General features: G+C 56.7%; 1 protein-coding gene and 1 non-coding gene across 2 annotated transcripts in view; both read right to left on the reverse strand.

The window, feature by feature from the left end:
* The window catches only part of LOC103791196 (uncharacterized), a 126,821-nt gene extending 111,772 nt beyond the window's left edge, over nt 1–15,049 (reverse strand). Inside the window, exon 1 of the transcript XR_013519698.1 lies at nt 13,916–15,049. This is a non-coding gene — a transcript (uncharacterized LOC103791196). The remainder of the gene's footprint in view (nt 1–13,915) is intronic.
* On the reverse strand, nt 12,567–24,691 carry LOC144577187 (uncharacterized). The gene is made up of 8 exons (XM_078333096.1): nt 24,515–24,691; nt 24,320–24,414; nt 22,976–22,999; nt 21,361–21,527; nt 20,418–20,598; nt 19,458–19,620; nt 13,955–15,412; nt 12,567–13,657 (listed from the first exon to the last, which is right to left on the reverse strand). The coding sequence occupies exons 1-7, from the start codon at nt 24,689–24,691 to the stop codon at nt 14,402–14,404; spliced, it is 1,818 nt and encodes a 605-aa protein (XP_078189222.1). The 3' UTR covers nt 12,567–13,657; nt 13,955–14,401.
* Nucleotides 24,692–25,220: the final 529 nt, after the last annotated feature.

Consider the following 25,220-nt stretch of genomic DNA (forward strand, 5'->3'; position numbering starts at 1 on the left):
AAAAAAATCAAAATAAAATAATAAAAGTAAAAGGGGGAGGAACCCTCGGTTCCAGGAACTGCCTGCCCCTTTCCCGGAAAACTCATGGATAATCCACCCCTTGTTCAGCACGTGCTCAGGAAACGGAGAGCCGCCCATCCCACTGCTCTGCCTGTGGAGCAGCCTTTCGTCTATCCCTTTACTTCCTGATAAACTTGCTGTCACTTACTCACTGGACTCACCCTGGATTCTTTCTTGAGCGAGGTCCAAGAGCCCTTTTGTGGGGTCTGGATCAGGACCCCTTTCCAGTAACAGGGAGGGAGCATGTGCTGGACCCAGTCCTGCCTGGATTAATCCTGAAACCAAACCATCCAGGGGGAGCCACGGGCTTGAAATGTGCACATTTGTGACAGGTGGAGACACCTGCGTTCGCCAGAACGAGACACAACCTGTGTTTAATGATGTTCTGCTGCAACCTGTGAAGACTTGTGAGGATGCTCTAACATCCTGTATTCAGCTTTTCTCGATGAAGCACAAAATGCAGGCAGTTCAAGCTGTCTTTTCACCACAGTAACTTGTGTTTCACTCACTTAAATGGCAACATCAGCTGAAACTCACACCCACACAATTAAAGGTGTGGGTGTTGCGTCATGTCCACCTGCAGGTTTGGCTGACAGATTACCAAGGGCAGGGAGATCTTTTTTTTTTTTTTTTTTTTTTTTTTTTTTGAGACAGAGTTTTGCTCTTGTTACCCAGACTGGAGTGCAATGGCACAATCTCAGCTCACCGCAACCTCCGCCTCCTGGGTTCAGGCAATTCTCCTGCCTCAGCCTCCTGAGTAGCTGGGATTACAGGCACGCACCACCATGCCCAGCTAATTTTTTGTATTTTTAGTAGAGACGGGGTTTCATCATGTTGGCCAGGATGGTCTCCATCTCTTGACCTCGTGATCCACCCGCCTCGGCCTCCCAAAGTGCTGAGATTACAGGCTTGAGCCACCGTGCCGGGCCTAGGGAGATCTTTAAAAGTTCGTATTTTCGGCCGGGCGCGGTGGCTCACGCCTGTTATCCCAGCATTTGGGGAGGCTGAAGTAGGCAGGTCTTGAGGTCAAGATCGAGACCATCCTGGCCAACATGGTGAAACCTGATGGCAAAAACTGTCACAAGACTCTGCAAAAGCCACAAACTTGCACAAAGGCCATTGCAACCTCGCACAAAAAAAAAACATTTCTATGAAGACTTCTGCCTAGCAACTGTGTGTCCAACCTCAGCTGGCATCACCCTTGATATTCATCTTTGTAACCAAGGATAGTTACTTCAAAATATTATGTAATCCTCCTCATTTTTTTTCTTTAAAAACCTTTCTCTGGGCTGGGTACAGTGGAACACACCTGTATTCCCAGCACTTTGGGAGGCCAAAGCGAGCAGTTTGTGAAGTCAAGAGATCGAGACCATCCTGGCCAACGTTGTGAAACCCTGTCTCCACTAAAAATACAAAAATTAACCAGGCATTGTGGCACATGCCTGTAGTCCCAGCTACTAGGAAGGCTGAGGTAGGAGAATCGCTTAAACCTGGGAGGCAGAGGTTGCAATGAGCCAAGATCATGCCATTGCACTCCAGCCTGAGCAACAGAGCAAGACTCTGTCCCCCCCCCAAAAAAAAAAAAGAAACCTTTCTCTGGTTGGGCACAGTGGCTCACACCTGCAATCCCGGCACTTTGGGAGGCCAAAGTGAGTGGATCACCTGGATCACCTGATGTCAGGAGTTCGAGACAAGCCTGGCCAACATGGTGAAACCCCATCTCTACTAAAAATACAAAATTTAGCCAAGCATGGTGGCACACACCTATGATCCCAGCTACTAGGGAAGCTGAGGCAGGAGAATCACTTGAACTCAGGAGGCGGAGGTTGCAGCGAGTCAAGGTCAGGCCCCTGCACTCCAGCCTGGGCAACAGACCAAGACTCTGTCTCAAAAAACAAAAACAAAACAAAACAAAAACATCTTTCTCTCCTTTTACCTCCCGAAATACACAGAGAGTTTCCTAAGGCACATACAACCCCACTGCAGTATGCTATGACCAAGGAAACAGAGCCTCTCTCTGTCTCTCTGTTTCTTTTTTGAGACAGTGTCTCTCTCACACAGGCTAGAGTGCAGTGGCACAATCTTGGCTCACTGCAACCTCTGCCTCCTGGGTTTCAGCAATTTTGCTTCCTCCGCCTTCTGAGTAGCTGGGATTACAGGCATGAACCACCACGCCTGGAAAATTGTTGTATTTTTAGTAGAGATAGGGTTTCACCATGTTGGCCAGGCTGGTCTCAAATTCCTGACATCAGATGATTGTCCACCTCGTAATCTCACAGCGCTGGGATTATAGGTGTGAGCCACTGCAACTGGCCCCCTCTGTGGTTATCATTGAGGTTTGCAAATGTATTATTAGTTCACAAGTTCCCAATCCTCTCAACAGTTCAACTCTGTCTGTTGTCAGTTATGAACTTGGACATGTGAGTGAAAGTGAAAGATGAAGCGACTCAGCTGTGAGATGATCAGATCTAACCTTTTCCAGTCTTGTGGTGGTTGCTTTTTTTTTAAGAGGCAGGGGCTTATTCTGTAGCCCAGGAGGACTGCAGTGACACAAAAAGAGCTCACTGCAGCCTCAACTTCCCAGGCTCAAGCGATTCTCCTGCCTCAGCCTCCCAAGTAGCTGGGACTGCAGACACGCACTACCTTGCCTGGGTAAGCTATTATTAGCTATTTATTTGAATCCCCAAATGCCAAAACATACATATAAGTTTAAATGTTGGAACACATATGTAAATTCTGCAATTAGTTTTCTGAACAGTAGACATTTATTAAACAATGAAAAAGCCTTTTGAGGCTCTTCGTGCAATATGTGGAACTTAGCAGAATTGAATTGTCATTCAATATAGAAAATGATGAAAAACCAGATCTAAACCAGCACACTTGAGCATAAGGTATGGATTGTTTTGTCAGCTAGTACTAAAAATGTGGTAAAACCACAAATTTCCAGAACAGAAGTTCGAACACCCTCCACACTGTACGGCTAACCACTCAAACAGCCGCTGGAGCACATGGGTGCCAGAAGTCCTTTCTGGTTCTAAAACTGCAAAACAGCTTTCGAGTGCCAGGATGAGCTCTACTGTGGTAAGAAAAAGTGTAACAGCTCCATCTATGATCACAGAGGCTGTGCTGGGTCTAAATACTGAGGCTCATAGAGGCTGTGCTGGGTCTAAACATTGAGGCTCACAGAGGTTGTGCTGGGTCTAAACATTGACCATCGTAGAGGCTGTGCTGGGTCTAAACATTGAGGCTCATAGAGGCTGTGCTGGGTCTAAACATTGACCATCATAGACGCTGTGCTGGGTCTAAACATTGAGGCTCATAGAGGCTGTGCTGGGTCTAAACATTGACCATCACAGAGGGTGTGCTGGGTCTAAACATTGAGGTTCATAGAGGCTGTGCTGGGTCTAAACATTGACCATCGTAGAGGCTGTTCTGGGTCTAAACATTGAGCTCGTAGGGCCTGTGCTGAGTCTAAACATTGACCGTCGTAGAGGCTCTGCTGGTTCTAAACATTGACCGTCGTAGAGGCTGTGCTGAGTCTAAAAATTAAGGCTCATAGAGGCTGTGCTGGGTCCAAACATTGACTATCATAGAGGCTGTGCTGGTTCTAAACATTGAGGCACACAAAGGCTGTGCTGGGTCTAAACATTGACCATCATAGACGCTGTGCTGGGTCTAAACATTGAGGCTCATAGAGGCTGTGCTGGGTCTAAACATTGACCATCACAGAGGGTGTGCTGGGTCTAAACATTGAGGTTCATAGAGGCTGTGCTGGGTCTAAACATTGACCATCGTAGAGGCTGTTCTGGGTCTAAACATTGAGCTCGTAGGGCCTGTGCTGAGTCTAAACATTGACCGTCGTAGAGGCTCTGCTGGTTCTAAACATTGACCGTCGTAGAGGCTGTGCTGAGTCTAAAAATTAAGGCTCATAGAGGCTGTGCTGGGTCCAAACATTGATTATCATAGAGGCTGTGCTGGTTCTAAACATTGAGGCACACAGAGGCTGTGCTGGGTCTAAACATTGACCATCATAGAGGCTGTGTTGGGTCTAAACATTGACCATCATAGAGGCTGTGTTGGGTCTAAACATTGAGGCTCACAGAGGCTGTGCTGGGTCTAAACATTGAGCTCATAGAGGCTGTGCTGGGTCTAAACATTGAGGCTCATAGAGGCTGTGCTGGGTCTAAACATTGAGCTCACAGAGGCTGTGCTGGGTCTAAACGTTGAACGTCATAGAGGCTGTGCTGGGTCTAAAAATTGACTGTCATAGAGGCTGTGCTGGGTCTAGACATTGAGGCTCATAGAGGCTGTGCTGGGTCTAGACATTGAGGCTCATAGAGGCTGTGCTGGGTCTAGACATTGAGGTTCATAGAGGCTGTGCTGGGTCTAGACATTGAGGCTCATAGAGGCTGTGCTGGGTCTAGACATTGACCATCATAGAGGCTGTGCTGGGTCTAAACATTGAGGCTCATAGAGGCTGTGCTGGGTCTAAACATTGAGCTCACAGAGACTGTGCTGGGTCTAAACATTGACCATCACAGAGGCTGTGCTGGGTCTAAACATTGAATGTCATAGAGGCTGTGCTGGGTCTAAAAATTGACCGTCACAGAGGCTGTGCTGGGTCTAGACATTGAGGCTCATAGAGGCTGTGCTGGGTCTAAACACTGACCATCATAGAGGCTGTGCTGGGTCTAAACATTGAGCATCATAGAGGCTGTGCTGGTTCTAAACATTGAGGCTCACAGAGACTGTGCTGGGTCTAAACATTGACCATCATAGAGGCTGTACTGGGTCTAAACATTGAGGTTCATAGAGGCTGTACTGGGTCTAAACATTGAGCTCACAGAGGCTGTGCTGGGTCTAAACATTGACCATCACAGAGGCTGTGCTGGGTCTAAACATTGACCATCATAGAGGCTGTGCTGGGTCTAAACGTTGAACATCGTAGAGGCTGTGCTGGGTCTAAACATTGACCATCATAGAGGCTGTGCTGGGTCTAAAAATTGAGGCTCATAGTGGCTGTGCTGGGTCTAAATATTGAGGTTCATAGAGGCTGTGCTGGGTCTAAAAATTGAGGCTCATAGTGGCTGTGCTGGGTCTAAACATTGAGTTCATAGAGGCTGTGCTGGGTCTAAACATTGAGGCTCATAGAAGCTGTGCTGGGTCTAAACATTCAGCTTATAAGGCTGTGCTGGGTCTAAACATTGACCATCGTAGAGTCTGTGCTGGGTCTAAACATTGAGGCTCACAGAGGCTGTGCTGGGTCTAAACATTGAGCTCATAGAGGCTGTGCTGGGTCTAAAAATTGAGGCTCATAGATGCTGTGCTGGCTAAACACTGACCATCTTAAAGGCTTGGTCTAAACATTGACCATCACAGAGGCTGTGCTGTTACCCCAGGTCTGCAGCCCAATGATAGGACCTGAGCAGAAAGCACGTGGCCCAGAACCTTGTGGCAGATACAGAGACAAGCACCCACATCAGCTCAGGTGTCTCGGGGGTTTGGGGACATCAGAGAGAGTGGGGAACAAAGGGGAAAATCACTTGGAGACCTGGGATAAGCCTGGCACCCAGGATGTTGATTCTGAAGGGGCCATTGAGGAGATTCCACATTTTAAAAATCTGGATTTCTGGATTCTCCTGAAAAAGTCAGAGGATGTTTGGCACAACAACATCACATTGTCAGCTGCACTCCTGCCCCGCCGTTCCCTGGGCAGCCTGGCTCATCCCACGGCTCACAGAGGCCCATGCCATGGCCAGACAGGGTGACTGAGGGCTCAGCACATGCACCCCGGCTGCAGGGGATGGGTGTCGGCACAGGAAGCCAAATACTGGCTGAACCAGGGTGGGATGCAGGGATGGGGTGGGATGGAAGACCAACCAGGTGTGGAGACTGAGGATAAAGGAGATGCTGGAGATAAAATCTGGGTGAGTGAGCAGGAGCTGGTCCTGCTGGCTAGGGCCAGGATGCTGGTCCAAGTGCCCCTCAGACCCCTGCACTGGCCCTTCCACACCACCCCAGGTCCAAGGCCTCCCACACACAGCATTGCATGCAAAAACAGCACCCTTCACATGGGAATGGGTAAACCTGCCCCTCACAGACCTCCCTGTCCCCACATTCATCCCCCATTTTAAAGGGAACATGAGTCCATCCTGATATAAAAACATGATTGGTTAAATGTCTGTCATGGGGGAGAAGAGACAAATCTGTGCAGAATAGTTCTAAATAACCTATGCAGAGGCTTCGCTCTCAAGGAGACGCAGCCTAAGTCCCCACTTCGCCAATGTGGCTTCACCTCAACTTCCTTCTCAGAAGCTCAGAGTGGAAGCAGGGAGGGGAGTGGAAGTGGGTGGCGGAGTGAAGACGGACTAGGGCCAACATCAGCAGCGATCACTTGACCTCTGCACACTATACTCTGTGGTCTTTCTCCCCCAAAAAAACTGGCACCCCAGTATAATCATGAGAAAAACAGGCAAATCCTAATTGAGGGACATTCTCCAAAATACCTGACCCGTCCTCAAAACTGTCAAGGTCATGGAAACAAGGAAAGTCTGAAAAACTCAGTTTAGGAACCTAAACAGACTTGACTACGAAATGGGATCCTGGAAAAGAAAAGGACATTACATAAAAACTAAGAAAATCAAAATAAAGTGTGGCCTTTCGTTAAAAGAATGCATCAGTATGGGTGCGTTACTTGTAACAAGTGCCATGCAAATGTGAGCCGTTTTAAACTGTGTACTGTCTTCTCAATTGTTTTGTAAATCTAAAACCATTCTTTAAGAAGAGTTTACTTCATAGGCTGGGCACAGTGGCTCACACCTGCAATCCCAGCACTTTGGAAGGCAAGGCTGGTGGATCACTTGAGCTCAGGAGTTTGAGACCAGCCTGGGCAACATGGCAAAACCCTGTCTCCACTAAAATAATACAAAAATTGTACAAGTGAGGTGGCACACACATGCAGTCCCAGCTACTTGGGAGGCTGAGTGGGAGGAGCGCTGGAGCCTGCAAGGTCGAGGCAGTAGTGAGCCAAGATTGTACCACTGCACTCCAGCCCGGGCAACCAGGGTGAGACCCATGTCCAAAAAAAAGAAGTGTACATAAAGGAAAAACAGAGTACGCAGGGAGAGGGGAACCAGGGGCTCAGCGGAGTTGGGCAGGGTTGGTCCACGTGTGTGCAGCCCACGTGGTCGGCAGCTGCCCAGGTGTCTCCTCAGGTGGTGGAACAGGAATTTCTTCCACAGCCTTCAGTTTGCTCAGGTGGGCACCTGGTGCCACGGCAGACCCTTGGGCTGTGAGAAACTTGCTGTTTTGTCCAAGTCTTCACAGACCTAAGGCCGGGCTTCACCAGGAGGAAGGCTGGAGGAGCCAGGCTGGCGTTTGTGAAGAGAGCGTTTGTCAGGACAGATGGCGTATTCACAACGTGCATTCTCAGAGTGGGAGCCACAGCGCCTGCCTGGGCGGAAGTTTGCATTTGCGCTCTGGCCCCCACAGCGTTCACTCTTGCTCAGGGTGACGACCACCCTGCCTGCTCCTGCGTTTCTAAGGACCACACAAAGCAGATGCTCGAGGGCTGCTTTTAGGGGTGCTGACTGCCTGCTTACCGACCTCCACATAGGCATGTGTGTGCAGACATGCATGCGTGCACACAAGCATGTCCTGTTTTCACCTTTTCACAAAACTATGTCAAAAGCGAGACATTTTGGAATACATTTCCAGTATGCAAAATGTTTAAAATATGAATTTCATTGGTTAATACAAATTAGGCATGAAATGCAGGCAACCCTATTTACCAGGAAACATCGGGGTACGGCATGTCTCGGGGAGGTGCCCATGAGCGCCTCATCTTGAGGCCAGTCTTCATGCTAGACTCTGGGCTGAGGGAGCGAGGTGGTTGGAAGTGGGTGTGACGCCAGGTGACCCCCTCCTGAGGTGCCATAGGAGTGAATGGCTCAGGAGCACTCAGGGTCATCTCCAAGAGGGGCAACTCCTGGGTGCCTCCCAACAGAGCCCAAAACCTGGAAGTGGACAGCACACCCCCTGCTCACCTCCTGGGTCCTCACCCAGAGGAAGGACGGCCATTCAGGCTGACAGACCAGTGCCCTAGCCCACACTGCCCTGTACTCCCTATAAGAAGAACCTAGGCTGGGCTCCCAGATGGGAGAGAGGGGCAGGTGTGTGGGGCTAATTAATAGTGACGATAATAATCCCTTCTCATCTGAGTTCTGGGAAGTCAATCCAGCTTCAAGATTCCTCCTTTGAGAGGTAAACTCAGTTGGGGGAATGAGTGTGCCCATGCGTGTGGGGTGACGGGGCTGAGGCTGCAGGCCCAGAGTGAGAGGTTACAGAGTTGCCCTGTGCTAGTTGGTGCAGTCGCCATAACAGAGCACCACCGGTTCCCAGCAGCAAGCGGTTTTAGTTGCTAACTCTGGGCGCTGGAGGTCCGCCGCCATGGTGTCCACAGGGGAGGCCTCTCGTTGGTTTGTGGACACCATCTTCTCCCTGTGTCCTCATCTCTTCTTATAAGGACAGCAGTCAGATTGCATCGGGGCCCACCTAACCTTAACCTTAATCGCCTCATTAAAGACCCCATCTTCAAACAGCCATATTCTGAGGTCCTAGGGGTTAATTTGGGGGCAGAGACACACACTTGGAGTCCACAACACCTCCCAGCCACCATGCGGTGTGTGTTGCAGGTTAACTTATGTAACTGGGTTTGGAGAGGGACCGCTAAGGAAGTAATTAAGGTCAAATGAGGTTATAAGGGTGGGGCCCCAATCTGATCGAATTAGTGTCCTTATGAAGAGGCACCAGAGTACCCACTCTCTGTCTCCATTGTGTGAGGACAGAGGCGGCAGTCTGCAAGCCAGGAATGGGCCCTCACCAGGAAATGCCCAGCTCACACCTTGACCCTGGACTTCCAGCCTCCAGAATTGTGATAAAATTAACTTCTGTTTAACCCACCCAGTCATCTCTTCCTATCTGTGGGGGACTGGTTCCAGGATCCCCACAGATAGCCAAATCCACAGATGCTCAAGTCCCCTAGTGTGCCCTCTGCGTCTACAGAGGCAGCCCGGGCAGTGGAGGCCGACTGTGTTTCCTTAGGGCAGCCCCAGGCGCAGCAGTGCCAGGACAGCCACAGTTACCCCTGGAGCTGCATAGCCCTCGGGCTGAGCCAGGCTGTCCACTCCACTGTCAGAACCCAGCAGGGAAGGTGTCTAGACGCAGTCCTGGGACCCCCTACAGAGAGGCCCAGGGGCACAAGGTTGGGCAGCTCTGTTCCCAACAGGCCGAGCCCGGCTGTCTCTGGACAAGGGAGGTGGCTGGAGAGGGAGCCCTGGAAGTTCAGCGCAGGGACGTGGGCCGGTGTGAGCCCTGTGCCCAGCCCAGCATCCCGGTGAGCTCCCTCCACGTGCTCATCCCATGAGGTTCCCGCTGCACTCAGATCGACGATGGGAGGCCTGGGGCGGAGGGTCGGGGTTTGGTAGGGCTGGGGGGACGCGGATGCAGAAGGGACCAGTGCAGAGGACAGTGCGAGCCCCAGGGGCCCGGGGTCCTGGCCGTCCCCCTGCAGTTTTTATTAGAAGCGAGCCCTCCACCCCAGCCTCGGCTGAGCCCAAGACGCAGCCGAGGGTGGGGGGTCGGGGAGGGGCGGCATCCGGGCAGGCGACGACCCCTTGGACGCAGGCTCAGGACGCCAGGGTCAGGGCTTGAGTGCCGGGGCCCCCTCAAAGCCGCGGGGTCCAGAGAGACCACCGTCCCCGCGCCCCGCCCCGCCCGCCGCAGTCCTGTGTGGCCGTCGCCTCCGCACGTGGCCGCCTCCGCCACCAGGGGGCGCCGCAGCTCCTCGCGCCGCCGCCTCCCGCGACCCGCGGCGGAAACCGCGACACAAAGACCCGCGCGGTCACTACGGCCGCGTGCCCCGAGCGCCGGGGTCTTTCCGGGACGCCGGAGTCAGAGCTCACGTTCCAGGAGGCTCTGTCCGCGGAAATCCGGTTCTGGCCGTGGCCGGACTCCGCCGCGGGGAGGGTGGGGACCACGGGAGAGGCTGTTGGCGGCGTTCGTGGGGGGCGGGGAGGCTGTTCGGTGCCCACCCCGCCCCGCCGCGTCCCAGGGAACCCGGGGAGGGGGAGCCAGGGGAGGGAACGCGGGGAGGACCCTGGGGAGGTAATGGGGGAAACTCGGGGGGGGGGGAGAACCCAGGGAGGGACCCCGGGAGGGAACCCTGGAGTGGGGAACGCGGCGGGGGGAAGAACCCGGGGAGGTAATGGGGGGCAACTCAGGGAGGGAACCCCGGGGGCAACCCAGGGAGGGAACGGGGGAAGGAAACCGGGGGCGGGGGGAACGCAGCGGGGGGAACCCGGGCGGGAGAACCCAGGGAGGGAACCCGTGGAGGGAAACGGGAGGGAACGGGGAACCCGGCGTGGGGGGAGAACCCAGGGAGGGAGCCCGTGGAGGGGACGGGGAGGGGAGAACCCAGGGAGGGAACCCGCGGTGGGGGAACCCCGGGCCTGGGCGTCCACCGAGTCCTCGCCACCCTCCCCGCCGGTCCCCGAAACCCCCGTCCACGTTTCCAGGAAAACACAAGCCAAGCGAGGCCGGTCCAGCAGCAGGGCCGTGATTTCAGGAGGGGGAGGACGCCCGCTGAGAGGTGGCGGCCGTCCCCTTGCGCGGTGGGGGTGGGGCAGCCGCGGGGTGCGAGGAGCTTCTCGCAAAGGTAAGCGCGGAACCCCCTCCCGGAGGGCTGAAGGCCGGACACTGAAGGCCGGACTCGGGCCCAGTGCGCAGCTGGAGCATCACGCCCGGGGCACGGGCTGCGACAGGGACCAGCCTGGGAAACGTGGCGACGTCCAGGACAGGGACACAGATACAGAAGAGCCATCGCGGGTGGCAGAGTTCCAGGGAGAGGCCACAGGGACTGGCTGCCTAATGGTGCGGGGTTCCCTGTAGGGTGAGGACGAGTTCTGGGACCAGGTGGTGGAGCAAGCGCCGAAGGCCACTGAATTGTTTGCTTTGGCGCCATTGATTTTGTTATGTGAATTTCACCTCAATAGAATAAGTAAGTCGAGCTGGCTGCAGGGCTCAGCCTCCCTGCACCAACCAGCCTGGCCTTGTGGCAACCTCCTCCCCACCCCAAAGACTACTCCCCCTCCCCCCTTTCTCCCCACCTCCCCTTTTCTCCCCACCTCTGCACTCACCCCACGTCTTAAATCCTCACGTAGCCCACCCTTCCGTCTCCCTGAACCATGGGTAGGACCCCTCTAGCCCCCAGCCCTGCCCTTGACCCTGCCTGCCAGGCCCCTACCCAGATCATACCACAGGGCACTCCTGGTCTTGGCCTAGTGCCAGGCTGGCCTTCCAGGACTCCTGCCTCCTCAGCAGACCTTGGCTGGTAGCACGCTCAGCCTGTCCCGTCATGGGGAAGGAGCGGTGTTCCCTGAGCCTGACTTTCTCCTCTCTGGGCCTCTCATACCTCCTGGCCAAGCTCCCACTGTGCCTCCAAATGCACAGCCCAACCCACGTCTCCTCAGGAGCAGCCCAGGGCCATCTTCTTGGGTGAAAGCCCCCGTCACTACCCACTGCCAGGACTAGCTGTGTCCTGCAGCAGCTCAGCATGTGCTGGTGAGCTGACCTTTTCCCAGGCCCCGTGCCCAGGAAGGGGCAGAGGCTGCCTTTCCCTCTTTCCCATGGAGGAGCTGATTGCAGAGGCTCAGAGCTTCCAGGAAGAGTCTGGAGACTCGAGAATATCTGCCAAGACATGTCCACTGCATCTGCCAGGGGCCCCGGCTTTCCTAACCAGGACCCTGGCCTCTGGCCCTGCCTGGGTATTTCACCTTCTTTCTCCCTCCTGCTGGAGGTGAAAGCATCCTGTGTGCAACCAGAGATGCCTCTGGCTTTCAAACCCGCCTGCTTCTCACCCTCAGCCCTTTCTCACTCAGCAAAATTGTGGGGGTCCCTAGTCAGAAGCTCCCTGAGCAAGATGGTCTCTGGGGTCTTGAAGGAGAGACAGATGGGACAGCGACCTCTCCCCTTCGACTCAGCCGGCCTCCACGTGAAATGCACAAGGGCCAGGAAAGATAGTCTGGAGCCCCGCTGAAGGGCAGCACAGGCAGACTCTGCAGCTGGTTCCTGCCACCCTGCAGGCAGCACATGTCCTGGGCGCCCTCCTTAGCCACAGACAGAATAGCCAATGCTGGAGTCTGCTGCCCCCTCCCCTTTAAGCACACTCATTTATCACACCCGCCACCGCCCAAAGTTCGGGGAGCATGGGCTGGGTGCTCCTGTGCGGGCTGAGCCGCCTCGGTCCCAGGATCCCAGCTCCAAGGCATCTCGGTTTCCCCTACCTCCCTAAGACTTTTCTGTTGTTCTTTGGCCACTGAATGGCTTCTGTTTCTTAAAGTCGTATTACACTGCCCTTTCCCAGGCTGCAGCTAGCCAAGACTGCGCCACTGCACTCCAGCCTGGCTGACAGAGCGAGACTCCATCTTAAAAAAGAAAGAAAAGCCAGGCGTGGCTCATACCTTTAATCTCAGCAGTTTGGGAGGCCAAGGTGGGTGGATCACCTGAGGTCAGGGGTTAGAGAGCAGCCTGTCGAACAAGGCAAAATCCCATCTCTACTGAAGTAATAGAAAAATGTGCCTGGCATGGTGGCAGACGCCTGTAATCCCAGCTACTGGGGAGGCTGAGGCAGGAGAATCACTTGAACCTAGGAGGCAGAGTTTGCACAGAGCCGAGATCATGCCACTGCACTCCAGCCTGAGTGACAAGAGCGAGACTCCATCTCTAAAAATAACAGCCAGAGGTGGTGGCTCACACCTGTAATCCCAGCACTTTGGGAGGCAGAGGCGGGTAGATCATTTGAGGTCAGGAGTTCAAAACCAGCCTGGCCAACATGGCAAAACCTTGTCTCTCTACTAAAAATACAAAAATCAGGCCGGGCGCGGTGGCTCAAGCCTGTAATCCCAGCACTTTGGGAGGCCGAGGCTGGTGGATCACGAGGTCAAGAGATCGAGACCATCCTGGTCAACATGGTGAAACCCCGTCTCTACTAAAAATACAAAAAATTAGCTGGGCATGGTGGCATGTGCCTGTAGTCCCAGCTACTCGGGAGGCTGAGGCAGGAGAATTGCCTGAGCCCAGGAGGCGGAGGTTGCGGTGAGCCAAGATTGTGCCATTGCACTCCAGCCTGGGTAACCAGAGCGAAACTCCGTCTCAAAAAAAAAAAAAAACAAAAATTACCAGGGTGTGGTGGCAGATGCCTGTAATCCCAGGTACTGGGGAGGCTGAGGTGAGAGAATCGCTTGAACCAAGGAAGCAGAGGTTGCAGTGAGCCAAGATCGCACCATTGCACTCCAGCATGGGCAATAGAGGGAGACTTTATCTCAAAAAAAAAGTTTTCTTTTCATGATTAGAATACGAGGTCTTTCGGCCTCTTGCACTGGCTGGAGGTGCTGGGTTCACTGTTTCCTTGCCTACCCTCAAGGGACAAGGAGAAGTGAGGTTGGGGGCATGCTTGATTTTACCTGCTGGATTCCATGTTCTCTGGGCTTAGGAAGCATCTGGAGTTGACTTTTCCTCCATGGGTTAGGGTTAGGGGATCCTGAAGGGGTAAGAAAGACCCTCTTCACCTCCTTCCTGCCCCATCCTTCTGACCAGCCAAGAGACTGCAGACCCTCTCCCATCTGGGAGGTGGGCCTGTCCCCGCTCCCTGCTCCAGCTTGACAATCCCCCTGGGACTTCCCAGGTCCCTCCTTCCACCTGAAAGTTCTCCTTCTGGGCAAGGCTAGGCTCACAGGTCACCTGTCAGGATGGGGCCTTTGACCCCCAGGAGGCACTGACCCAGTGACAATCACCCTACCTGAATTCTCCAAGGATAACTAGGAGCTTTCTTCTTTACCATTAGTGGATTTGTTCACGATCAGCTGCACCCCCTGTTAGGATAGAAGCTGCAGGTACAGGAACCAGTGTGGCCGAAGTCCGAGGCAGCACAAGCCCATCCTCCTCATGGGCAGCAGGTGCGGAGACCGCCAGGCCTGCAGGAGTGGGGGCAGGAGAGCGGCCCAAGGGCTGTCAAGGCCTCAAAACAGGAGTGCAGGCTGGTGGGGGCAGGAGCTGGTGGGGGCAGGAGGAGAGCAGGGCTGAGGGCTGCTGAAGGCCTCAGAACAGGGTGGAGGCTGCGGGGGGGGGGGGGGGGGGGGGTGGGAGCTGGAGCAGGAAGGTCACAGAGCCACAAAGACAAGGGATCCAGGACAGCCAATTCTTTGGAAGTTTTCCAGAAAAGGGGAAGAGACAAAGTGTGGTTCAGAGAAAAGGGGGGCCTGGAGAGCTCTGTGTGCGCTGATGTCTACAGAGGGAAAGGAGTAAGGAAGGGGGAGAGGACAGGGAGGGGGAGGGGGGACGGGGGAGGAGGGGGGACAGGGGAGGGAAGGAGGGACAGGTGGGATGGGAGGAGGGGGTATGGAGAGGAGAGGAGGCTGGAGAGGGGAGTAGGGTGAGGGGATGAAGGGAGGTGGGGAAGGGAGGGGACCGGTGGGTGAGGAGGAGAGAGGGGAGTAGGGGGAGAAGAGGGGAGGAGGGGCAGGGGAGAGGGTGAGGAGAGAGGTAATGGGTGGAGGGGGCAGGAGGAGGGGGTGGGGGAAAGACTGGAGTAGGGGCGGGGGGTGGGGGGGAGAGGGGACAGGTGGGAGGGGGAAGGGGGAGGGGTCGGCCCTTGCAGCAGGTGGGGTTCTGCTCCGCCCGTTTCCTGGGCCGCGCGGATTCCTGAGCGCCCGGGATGGTAAAAGCGGTGGTTGTTTCTGATGTCGTCACTGCCACCCCTGAGGCCGGGAGGAAGGGCGGGGGTGGGCCCGGCGGGGCTGGGGGTCGTGCGCAGGGGCGGCTTCCCGGGCTGGGCCGGGCCTGACGCTGGGACCCGCACCTCCGCCCTCGCCGGCCGCCCCCCGGGCCCGGCCCCGCGCCAGCAGCGGCCCCGCTTCGGAGAGGGAAGGGTTACGGCGGGGAAGGGGTGGGGAATCGGGGGTGGGGGCGCCCCTGGCTCGGGATTGGCTCGGCGCGCAGGCCCCGGGGGCAGCTGCGGGGCCAGACTTCCCGGACGCCCTGGCGCCTCCGCTGCCCGGGACGGCCCCTCTGTGTCAGCCGCGGGGACTGCGGGTGCCCGACGGCGCCGCCAGCCCGGGCGGCCCCTGCCGGTCCCGGCGGGGTCTCCCCGGTTGGCCTCTGTGGGGCCAGACCTGGGGCCCCCAGAACTCTGATCAGCTGCTGCTGGTGGGGGCACCGGTCGGCCACACCCGAGGGACCTGGGACTTGGCCACTGGGGAGCTTTCCGGTGGCATCTGGAGGGGACCTGGCTGAGCAGCTAGCGGGGTGTCGTAACCAGCAGACCCCTCAGGCTTCCTCCCAGGCCCAGGAACAGGCAGGGACGGACTCGCCCGCACCCCCAACCCTTTAGAGCTGGGCGTGCCTGCCGGGCCCTCATTCTGGTGGGCAGCTGTGCAGGCCCCAGTGTGGCAGCTTCCCTAACTCCAGAAAGCCACCCCCGCCACCGCACTTGTGCGTGGCCCACAGACGAGGGAGAGCAGGCTCGGAGGGCTTCTCCCTTGTCCTGAGAAGTGCAGGTTCACCTGCGGTGAGGCCAGCACTGTGAGACCTCTGTTCACAGAGAGCTGGACTCAAAGATGAGGTCAGGCTCCCGGAAAGGACCGGGAGGCCTTCAGGGGAAACGCTCCTTTTCTGCTGTCTGTCCCCAGCCTCCCACACCATAGGGCCCCTGGGACCTCGGCCCTAGGCAGGATTTGGGGGACGGTCTTTTCCCTGTGAGGGCCCCCCCTTATGGTCTTCACAAGGGTGCCGACATGGAAGAGACCAGGCCTGCATCCTCTGCCTCCCCACCCCAGTCTGGCTGTGCCAGCCTCCCCGATGGGGACTCCGTCCTCCACATGCCCCTCCCGGGCCACCGTCCCTTTACAAACAGGCAGGAGTCTCCTTCCAGCCTCCCTCTGGAGTGGGCAGGCAGCACAGCATCACTGCCCCACTCCCTCATCCATCACCCTGAGCTGTGTTCACAATAAAATTACTCATCATCTGCCAGTGATAAATGGCATCAGTCTACAGCCAGCGTGCAGCATGTGGGGGTGCTCCCCACACAGGGTTCCCAGGCCGGGGCCAGAGAAACCTGGGAAGCTGTCTTAGTGCTCGTGCACAGCCTGGCAAGGGCGAGTAGGTGGGTTCGCCTGTGTCTGATGTGTGCCCTTGGTGAAACCACCCATGTACGTGATTCTGCGAGTTGTGCTTGTGGAGGCCAGGGGCTGAGGGAGGCCATCTGGGATGTGGGGTCTGGGTGTGGTGGCCAGGGTGGGTGCTAGGCAGGCAGCAGAGTGGAGAAGGTATGTCCCCAGGGTCAGGGACCCAAGGAATCGAAAGAGCAGGGGGAGCCGTAGAGGGGTGCAGGGAAGATGGGGTGTATGAGAGCTCAGCCTGATGCAGAGGGAGGGACACAGGCAGGTCACAGTGCACAAGCGGGGTATACACTCTACAGATTCCACGCTAGATGTGTATAGTGTATAGATTTTCAATTGTTATTAAAATCATCGAAAACAATGGTGTTTGCAATTTATTGGGCCCACTATACACTGGTCAACATCTAGAATTTATCAACAATTGTACAAGGCAGTATTTTATTCCCATCTTTACAGAGGATAAAACTGAGAATAAGGAACTTTACGTTGTCAATGGTCAAACACCCAGCTCATGGCGCAGGCAGCCTTGGGCAGCCCTGGACCTTAAGACATCCAGAGATCAGCAGCTCTTAGCTCAGGCCCGAGCAGTTGGACAGCGCCCAGCACCTCCAGGTCCTCCTGGATGCCCTGCTTTCTTTTGCTTTCAGCCCAGGAATCTCTGTGGAGCCCTAGCTGATAACTAAGTAGCAAATGAATGTCACAGTGCTGAGCTCTGCACGAGCATGGCCCAGAGCAGCTGTGGGCTCCTTTGATTAAAACTCGGAGGTCCAGAGGATCAGGCCTCAAACTCCTCCACCACCTGCCAGTTGGCACCTGTGAAGGACGTGGAGCCAGCACCCACCTCACAGTGGCTTCAGGTCACCTGAGATAATGCTTATTAAGTGCTGAGCCATTGGGACACATACTCCCAAGACCTCCTGAGTGCCAGCTGGCCCCTGGAGCAGAGACGAGCCCCCTGTGCGGCCTACAGTCCGGCCATGAAGAGCTCCTGAGTGCCAGCACGCCCAGTTCTGGAAGTGCCGGCGTGTGTGTTGGAAAGTTCAAGGACGATGAACTCATTCTGACTGGAGCGATCCAGGAAGGCTTCATGGAGGAAGTGGCATTTGAATTAGCATCAAGGATGAATCGGATTAGACAGAGGGAACTGCTGTCTGAGTGAAGGAAGGCAAAGTGCTGTTGTGGGGTGAGGGCAGTCAGCCCCTTCTCAACTGTACCTCCTGGGAGGCTTTGGTAGAAGGTGGGTCTAAGGTTGCAGCTTCTTTTTCTACACCCACACTGGGAAAAAAAGGGCTGAGTGAGCTGCTCACCATTGCCTACTGGGTTTGCAGCTCTGTGTCTGGCACAGGTAGGCTCAGTGGTGGCGGAAGGAGTCAGAGAAATCATGACGTGTGTGCTCATCCTGTGGGCGCAGAGCCTCAGGTTGACCTCGGGAAATGACAGATCCAATGCTCCTGCTTGAGGTGGTGTGGAGACCTGAGAGGAACTGCAGGAGCCTAAAGGGGATGCCCAGCAGCCGTGAGACCAGGGGGCTTGTCGGAAGGATTGCAAAGGGTGTGGCAGGAGATGCCCTATGCAGCAGCTTGGCAGTGTCTGGGCCAAGCTTCCCAAAGCAGCTGTCTCTACAGGCTGTGCCTGGCAGGGAGGGAGCCACACCGGGAGTGACCCTAGACTCTGGCTCCCAGGGTGGCTGGAGGCAGTGTCCCCCACCCATGTGGGCTCCAACTTGGGGTTCCCCAGAGCTCTGCCCTGCTGCTGGCTGCACTGAAAGAGGGAGCCTTCTGAACCCACCCTGTCCCCAGGGAGCCTCTGGTAAAGACATTTACTTGGCCAGGCTCGGTGGCTCGAACCTGTAATCCCAGCACTTTGGGAGGTCGAGACAGGCAGATCATGAGATCCAGATATCGAGACCATCCTGGCCGACATGGCGAAACCCTGTCTCTACTAAAAGTACAAAAATTAGCTGGGCACCGTGGCATGCGCCTGTAGACTCAGCTACTTGGGAGGCTGAGGCAGGAGAATCACTTGAACCTGGAGGTTGCAGTGAGCCGAGATCGAGCCACTGCACTCTAGCCTGGTGACAGAATGAGGCTCCATCTCAAAAAAAGAGAGAGAGATGTACTTGCCCCCTGAAAACACGCCATGCCCATTGGAGCCTCTGGGTACAGGCTGCCCCTGAAACAGAAAAACACACCCTGTTCAAGACCCAAACCTAAGGAGATGGCCCCTCCTGCCCACTTGTATCCCTTTCTGTCCAGGGGCCCCTGCCTGCTCTGGTCCATCCTGTCCTGACCCCCTCTGCCTGTTCATCTGGGGGCTGTGAGCTAAGGCCTGGGCCTGCCTGTGGGTCAGGGGTCCAGGGACCTGCTTGAGACCATGCCCCATAGGCTCCTTCATCGAGAAGGCCAGTCCTGGAGACCACCACCACCACCCTGAGCCCACGTGGTCAGAAACACTCTGTTCTCACAGTGCCGGGGCAATGTCAGACTGAGACCCAGGGCCACCTGTTCCAACGTCCACTCCAAAGCCAAAGCCAGGTGCTACCAGCCTGCCCCGGTCCCATGGCCACCGTTAGCAGATGGGTTCCCCGGTGCGGCACACACGTGTTATGGCCGTGGCTGCTGCCCACAGCCCAGAGTGCACTTTGAGAAAATAAATCCAGCACCCTGAGGCTTCACTGCTCTCCTGGGGGTTTTCCAAGATTAAATTTCCCTCTCAATGACAGCCTCCTGTCACCTGGGCCCTGGTGACAAAGCCTTTGGAGAGGAAAGGACCCATCCACGGCGTTCACAGTGGGCGTGCTATCCACTCTCCGCCCCTGTCTTGGCCCCTGCAGTGGGACTGCCTCCCTGGGTAACAGGGGCTGCCAGAAATCCTGGAGGAGGAAGAACCAGGTGACCCATCTCTGGTGCACAGGGAGCAGCAGGCACCTGAACATAGCCCCTGCATCCCTCCCTGGGCTGAAGTTCAGGCTGTCCCATCCCATGTCAGGAGCTCAGGGCTGAGCTAGGTTGGCAGAGGATGGGTGGAGGGTCTGTCGTCCAGCAGGTTGACCAGGCCCCACCCAGGCCACTCAGAAAACACTTGTAAGAGCCCCGCAGGCATGCAGGGCACTGTCAAGAGCACACTAGATGGAGAGACGTGGAGGCAGGGGTAGCAGCCAGATACCCTCCCGCCAGAGCTGCAAGTGAGGAAGGCTGGGGAACGACTGGGGGAGGGGGCGGCCCTGCGATGCTCAGCTTGCTGCCCTGAGTGTCTGGGCTGTGGTGTAGCCACGGGGACCCAGGTGTGTTCAGGGGTCTCCCTCAGGGGAGGGAACCAAGCTGGGAGTCTGGGGAGGCCAAGGGGAGAGGAGGGCACAGAGAGTGACCCCAGTGAGGATTTTCACCTGAAAGGAAACTACAGGGCAGAGCATGGTGGCTCACACCTGTAATCCCAGCACTTTGGGAGGCTGAGGTGGGTGGATCACCTGAGGTCAGGAGTTCAAGACCAGCCTGACCAACATGGAGAAACCCCATCTCTACTAAAAAAATTAAAAATTAGCTGGGCCTGGTGGCACATGCCTGTAATCCCAGCTACTTGGCAGGCAGGAGAATCGCTTGAACCCAGGAGGTGGAGGTTGCAATGAGTGGAGATAGAGCCATTGCACTTCAGCCTGGGCAACAAGAGCAAAACTCTGTCAAAAAAAAAAAAAAGGAAAGAGAGAGAAAAAGAAGGAAAGAAAGAGAGATAGAGAGAAAGGAAACTACAGAAGCCCAGGAAAGAACCACCCAAGATCACCAGAAGGAACCATGGCTGGAGCCCACCAGGGCCGTGGACAGGGAAGGTGTGTGGTCCACCAGCCAGGCTGGGGCACGTCAGCTCCTGGCAGAGAGCCAAGCAGGGCCGTGCCATGGTAAAGGAGGGCACAGTCAGCCCCAGACCAAATGCTGCCTTGGTCCTCCCAGCAGGGCTTAAAAGCAAGACCGCAAAGGTCCAAACAGCTTCCAAGTAACTTTCTGGAGTCCTGAGTAAAGCAAATGTTTACAAAAAATCGTCAGCGCCCAACAAAATTCACAGTCCCTGTCACCCAAGCAAAAGTCACCAGCATGCAAAGAAGCAGGAAAATGCAACCCAGAATAGGAGCACCCATCAATGGAGCCGATGGGAAGTGACAGGAAGCCAGGCAGGTCCACAGGGCACCGAGGCACCTCCCTCCCCCGACTGCGTCCAGTGATCCCAAGGCCGGAGGGCGGGGGGACCTTCTGAGCCAAAACATGGGCGGCTGAGCGGGGGTCATCCATGGAAAGAGGGGAAAGGCTGGCAGTCTCTAAAAGGGGATTTGTGAGCTCCAGGACCCGATATTGTGAGAGCCTCACCAGCTACCAGGGTGGCTGTCTCTGCCCCACCTACACTCGCAATGCATGTTAATTTCATCTTGTTTAATTTGCATTCCCATTTTACAGGTTGACGTTCAGAGAGGTTAGAAGTCTTCCCAAGGCTGCACAGCCAGCAGTGGGCACAGCCTCCTGCACTGCCTACCCTCCAGACCCTGCCATCCTCAACAATTCAAGGCTGGGTACCAGAATCCCCAGCCCTCCAGAAAGGGGAGCTGAGCCCCAGAGGCACATCAGAGTTTGGGTCCATGAGGTCACCCTGCACTCACACCCCAACTCCCCCTGCATCCAGTGTTAGGACGTCTGATTCCAGAGGCTCCACTCTGATTTCCCAATCTTGCCTCAGCTTCAGCTTCTCCCTTCTGGGGTGGGACAGGGAACCCCAGCAGCAGGCATGTGAGGGCATGAGAGGGTGTGAGGTGCCCTATGCCAGGGCCCCAGCGCTGGGCACAGGGAGTGTGGGCACCGCTCCTGCAGGTGCCCAGGTACAGGTGCCAAGTCCCACCCAGAGGGGCCCGTCACACCCAGAGGACTGACAAACCCAATGCAACCGTCTCTTCCCCCTGGTCAGGGTCTGGGCAAGGGGCGCTGTAGGCTGCTGTTCTGCTGTGGCCAGGTGTGGGAGGCTGCGTTTCCAACCAGGAGTGATTTGGCTCAGTTACTGAGAGGATGGAGGACAAGCACTAAAGCCCCACCTTCCCGACTTCCAGAGTCTCGGGGCTCCAGCATCAGCCTCGGGGCCTGACCAGGCTCCAGGGCTCCCACACCTGGGGGGCCGGGAGGGGGGTGACAAAGGGCCGCAGGCAACGGCTGAGAGCCGGCCCTGGCGGGCAGCAGGACAGCCACCGGCTCCCGCCAGACCCTGGCAGCATGAGCGATGGCAGGCCCAGCGATAAGAAACTAATAATTTATGCTTCCAGCTCCCGGGGCTGGCGCCAAGGGAAGGCTGGGCCACAGCCTCCCCCACACCGAGCGGCCTGCAGTCCTTTATTGCACAAATTATTAACGACCAGAGAATGAATGACTCTGTAATCAGATCGGGCTGCCAGCACTTTTCATTGCGTTTATTTGTATAAATTCTGAAGTCAGGGTCTGCCCTAAGCTCAGCAAGCCAGCCTTGTGCTGGCTGGGCGCCCACGCCCCCACTGGGACCGAGCACCCCTCCCTCACCCTGCCCACGGGTTCCAGAGCACAGGGAGCTACTGAGCCGGAAGCCAAGTTCATGGGCACCCAAGGCAGCCCTGGGCCAGGGTCAGGGCTCTGTCCTTGAACCTGCCTCAGGGCAGACTCCCAACTGTCCTCAGAGCCAGGGGCACCTAGGGCTTGGGGACCGAAGGGGGGTGGGTCTGTGACCAGGAAAAGGCTCCCCAACTGTGACGGAACCCTTGGCACCCCCCGGTCTCCTCCATCCAGGGGCCGTCCCACGGTTGCCCCAGGCTGCCTGGCTCTCCGGCCTCCCTCTGTGGGCTTCCTGGGAGCCCCAGGCCCATATCCCACCTGCCCCCACTTTTCTTGGCTTGCCTGGGCGGGGCCCAGGGGCTCTGGCTGTGGGTTTTCTGTGCAGCGCCTCGCAGCGAGACTGATGCTGGTCCTCTCACAAGCCCAGGTTTAATCTCATTGACCTCCTGTTACTCTACAGAGCATAAATTCAGATTTGGAGATCTTACGTTCCATCATAAATTGGGCTGGCAGACTTCCGATCAACAAGATAAAGCTGTCTCCTGTGAGGTGGGTGTTTATTGGTCTTGGCCCCAGTGCCGCAGTGGGGGCTGGGGGTGCATGTGGGAGGGGCCTCTGCTCAGGACACTTCCAGCCTGGGTGAGGGGCTGAGTCCCTCCTGCTGCTCAGGCTGGACCCCAGGTACCCAGCGGAGAAAGGGGCCCTGGACTTGCCACCTTTGCCCTGCGCCTTGGGCTCAGGCCTGGCCCTGCCCTTGGGCTCTGCATAGGATCTCAGCCAATCCCTGCCACCTCGGCTACTGGGGACACCCCTGGGGTCAGGCAGGCAGGGAGGTGCAGCATGGAGGTCCTATTCTCATTCAGCCACCTGTAGGGCCACCCCAGTGATTCCTCAGCAGCCATGCAGAAGGCAGATGGTCTGTGGGAGACTCAGCAACAGAAGAGACTCATGCCAGGTCCACAGAGGCTCCAGCACCCGCCAAAATGATGCCACCCACTCACCCTGCCCTCCAGTAAACGCAGTGGGAGTCCAGGACTCGGACTTAGATGGGGTGAGGGTCCGTGCGTGACCTCAGAAAGTCAGTCTGGGGCTGGACTTGCCATGGGAAACAGAATAAAACTGCCTGTTCACCTGGGCTTGCGGACCTGGAAGTCCCTGGAATGACAAATCAGTGCTGACAAAAGGTCTGCTGCCCCTGGTGACCCTGCCTGCGGGGTCTCCACCCACCCACCCTTTCTGGAGCAGCCAGTCACAGCTGTGGCCCTGCTTGGAAGCACAGGAATGAGACCCTAAAACACACAGCAGCTGCACAGCGGAACCCTGCACATCTGTTGGGTACAAGTTTCATTACCTAAAGAAACATGGAAAGGAACCGCAGAGCAGCACACACGTGGGTATCCTCCGCCATGCTAGTGTCCCGGTCCTCACGAAGCACCCAGGCCTCACTGGGGCAAGGCCATGAGCACACAGTGGGGTCCGGGTGTGCACTGGGGCCTGCACCTAGTCTGCTGCTCCAAAGCCACTGGGGTCAGGATCTCCGGGGACCAGAGGACAAAATTGGCCTCATGAGTGGCCAGTGGAGATGGCACAGCTGTCAGCAACCTCGGTCATTCCACACCTGGGATGTGGGACCTCAGAGACCACACCATGGACCTGTATCTGCCTCTCTGTGCAGAAGCAGGTGTGACCCCTGCCTGCCCCAGCCACGAGGCTCTGTCCCAAGGTGCCTCTTTGGCACCTTGTCCTGCAGACAGGGCCCTTGAGCAGACGCCACTCCACCATCTGTGCCTCCTGAGGCTGACCTCCCCCTGCCCTGGGCCACACCTGCTGAAGATAAGGATATCTTCCCTGGGCCAGGCCTGGAGTTGTCCCAGGTTGTGAGCTTTTTCTCTCTCTGATGGAGAGGATACCTGTGGTCAAACTCCTACAAAGCACCTGGGGCAGGAGGCACGCAGAGTCCCACCTGGGCAGGTGGCAGCAGCCGAGGAAGCAGGCAGGCAGGCAACAGGGCTGCCCTGAGCGAGCCCCCTGGGGGCTGTGCCCAGTCTGGCTGCGAGCAGGGCCAACCCCTCCTCTGTACACCGTGGATGACCCCAGGGTGTGTGGTCTTCAGAGTGAGGACCTATCTCGTGCCAGGCACGTGGGTTTGTCAGTGAATTAACAAAAACACTGCTTTCAGGGGGCTCCCATCCCAGCCCCCTGAGATATACAGTCACACCTGGGGTCCAACCTGGATCGCCCACACAGTTGGAGAGGGCCTCGGAGCTGGGTCCGAGAACAGCAACTTCCAGCCACTGCACCTAGCCCCTCCTCAGCTGCACTAGGCTCCAGCTTCTCGCACCTGAGGCTGCTGTGCAGGGCCCTGGCTGGTGCCCCTCTCCTCCAAAGCTTGGAGTTCAGCACAGCCTGGTATCCTCATGGGGCCTCATTGAGCAGGTTCTGGTCTCTTCGTGCCCACAGACCCACCAAGCTCACCAGCTACTGAATGTGCAGCCAGCAGAGCGGGAGCAACTGGCCAGAGCCCGGGCACCCAGAACGAGGGGTGTGGCCCCCGCAGCCTCACATGGGATCTGTGCCGAGGGCGACCTGATGTGGACACTGGCACCATGGCCATGGCAGATGGGTAGTCCTCCACCCTCACTCACATGGGGATCCACTCTTCTCTCATACTGGACCCTGCTGGCACATTCCAGATGTGGGGTGCAGGAGCCTGGAGCCCAGGGCCTTCGTGCTGGGCCCTGGCTCTGCATCCAGCTCTGGATGACCCCCTGACCCGTCGTCAGAGAAGGGGCAGCAACAGTGCTTCAGGGGCTCGAGCCCTGAGGGCTGAGGACCACTGAGGCCCATGTCCACCTGCATCCACAACCCAGGCCGGCAGTGTTTGCAGGAGAAGAGGGTAAGATCCACCGAGCCCATTCATCGGGACAGGCCCTCCCGCTCCTTGGGGCTCTGGAGACTCTCCTTTCCTGTGCTTAGCCTCAAGGTGGTGGCCTCTGGCTTCTGCGTCAGCCCCTCTACAGAGGAAGTGTCTGGGGTGTGCCCGGCCAGCACTCGCTCGCCAGTGTGCGGGTGTCAGTCAGCACCCTGGAGACACGGCAGGTGAGGACCATGGCACCGTCCCTGAATCCGGCAGTCTGAGCCCACCCGTGTGTCTGATGGAGCATCCCTCACTACACAGCACAGGAGGGCAGGGAAGGGAGCCTCAGGGACCACTCCTTGGCTCTTTCGATGGTAAAGGTTCAGGTCAGTGGACAGACTGGACTCGGAAACAGCTTCCCGTGTCCTGAAATGACATGGCGCACAGCCGGCTCACAGCAACCGGAGGCACTGGCAGGTTGCAGTACGGCCACTCCTCCCGTCTGACCAGGAGCAGGTG

The sequence above is a fragment of the Callithrix jacchus genome, chromosome 7 (genome assembly GCF_049354715.1).
Source record: "Callithrix jacchus isolate 240 chromosome 7, calJac240_pri, whole genome shotgun sequence".
Taxonomy (NCBI): domain Eukaryota; kingdom Metazoa; phylum Chordata; class Mammalia; order Primates; family Cebidae; genus Callithrix; species Callithrix jacchus.

Excerpts from the sequence above, each read along its gene's own strand:
- LOC144577187 (XM_078333096.1), bottom strand. The coding sequence starts at position 24,691 with ATGGGCCTCAGTGGTCCTCAGCCCTCAGGGCTCGAGCCCCTGAAGCAC. Across the intron at positions 23,000-24,319 it reads GGCTGCACATTCAGTAGCTG|GGACTTCCAGGTCCGCAAGC; the intron begins GTGAGCTTGGTG and ends TTGTCATTCCAG. Across the intron at positions 19,621-20,417 it reads CCCATCGGCTCCATTGATGG|ACTCCCAGCTTGGTTCCCTC; the intron begins GTGCTCCTATTC and ends TGGCCTCCCCAG.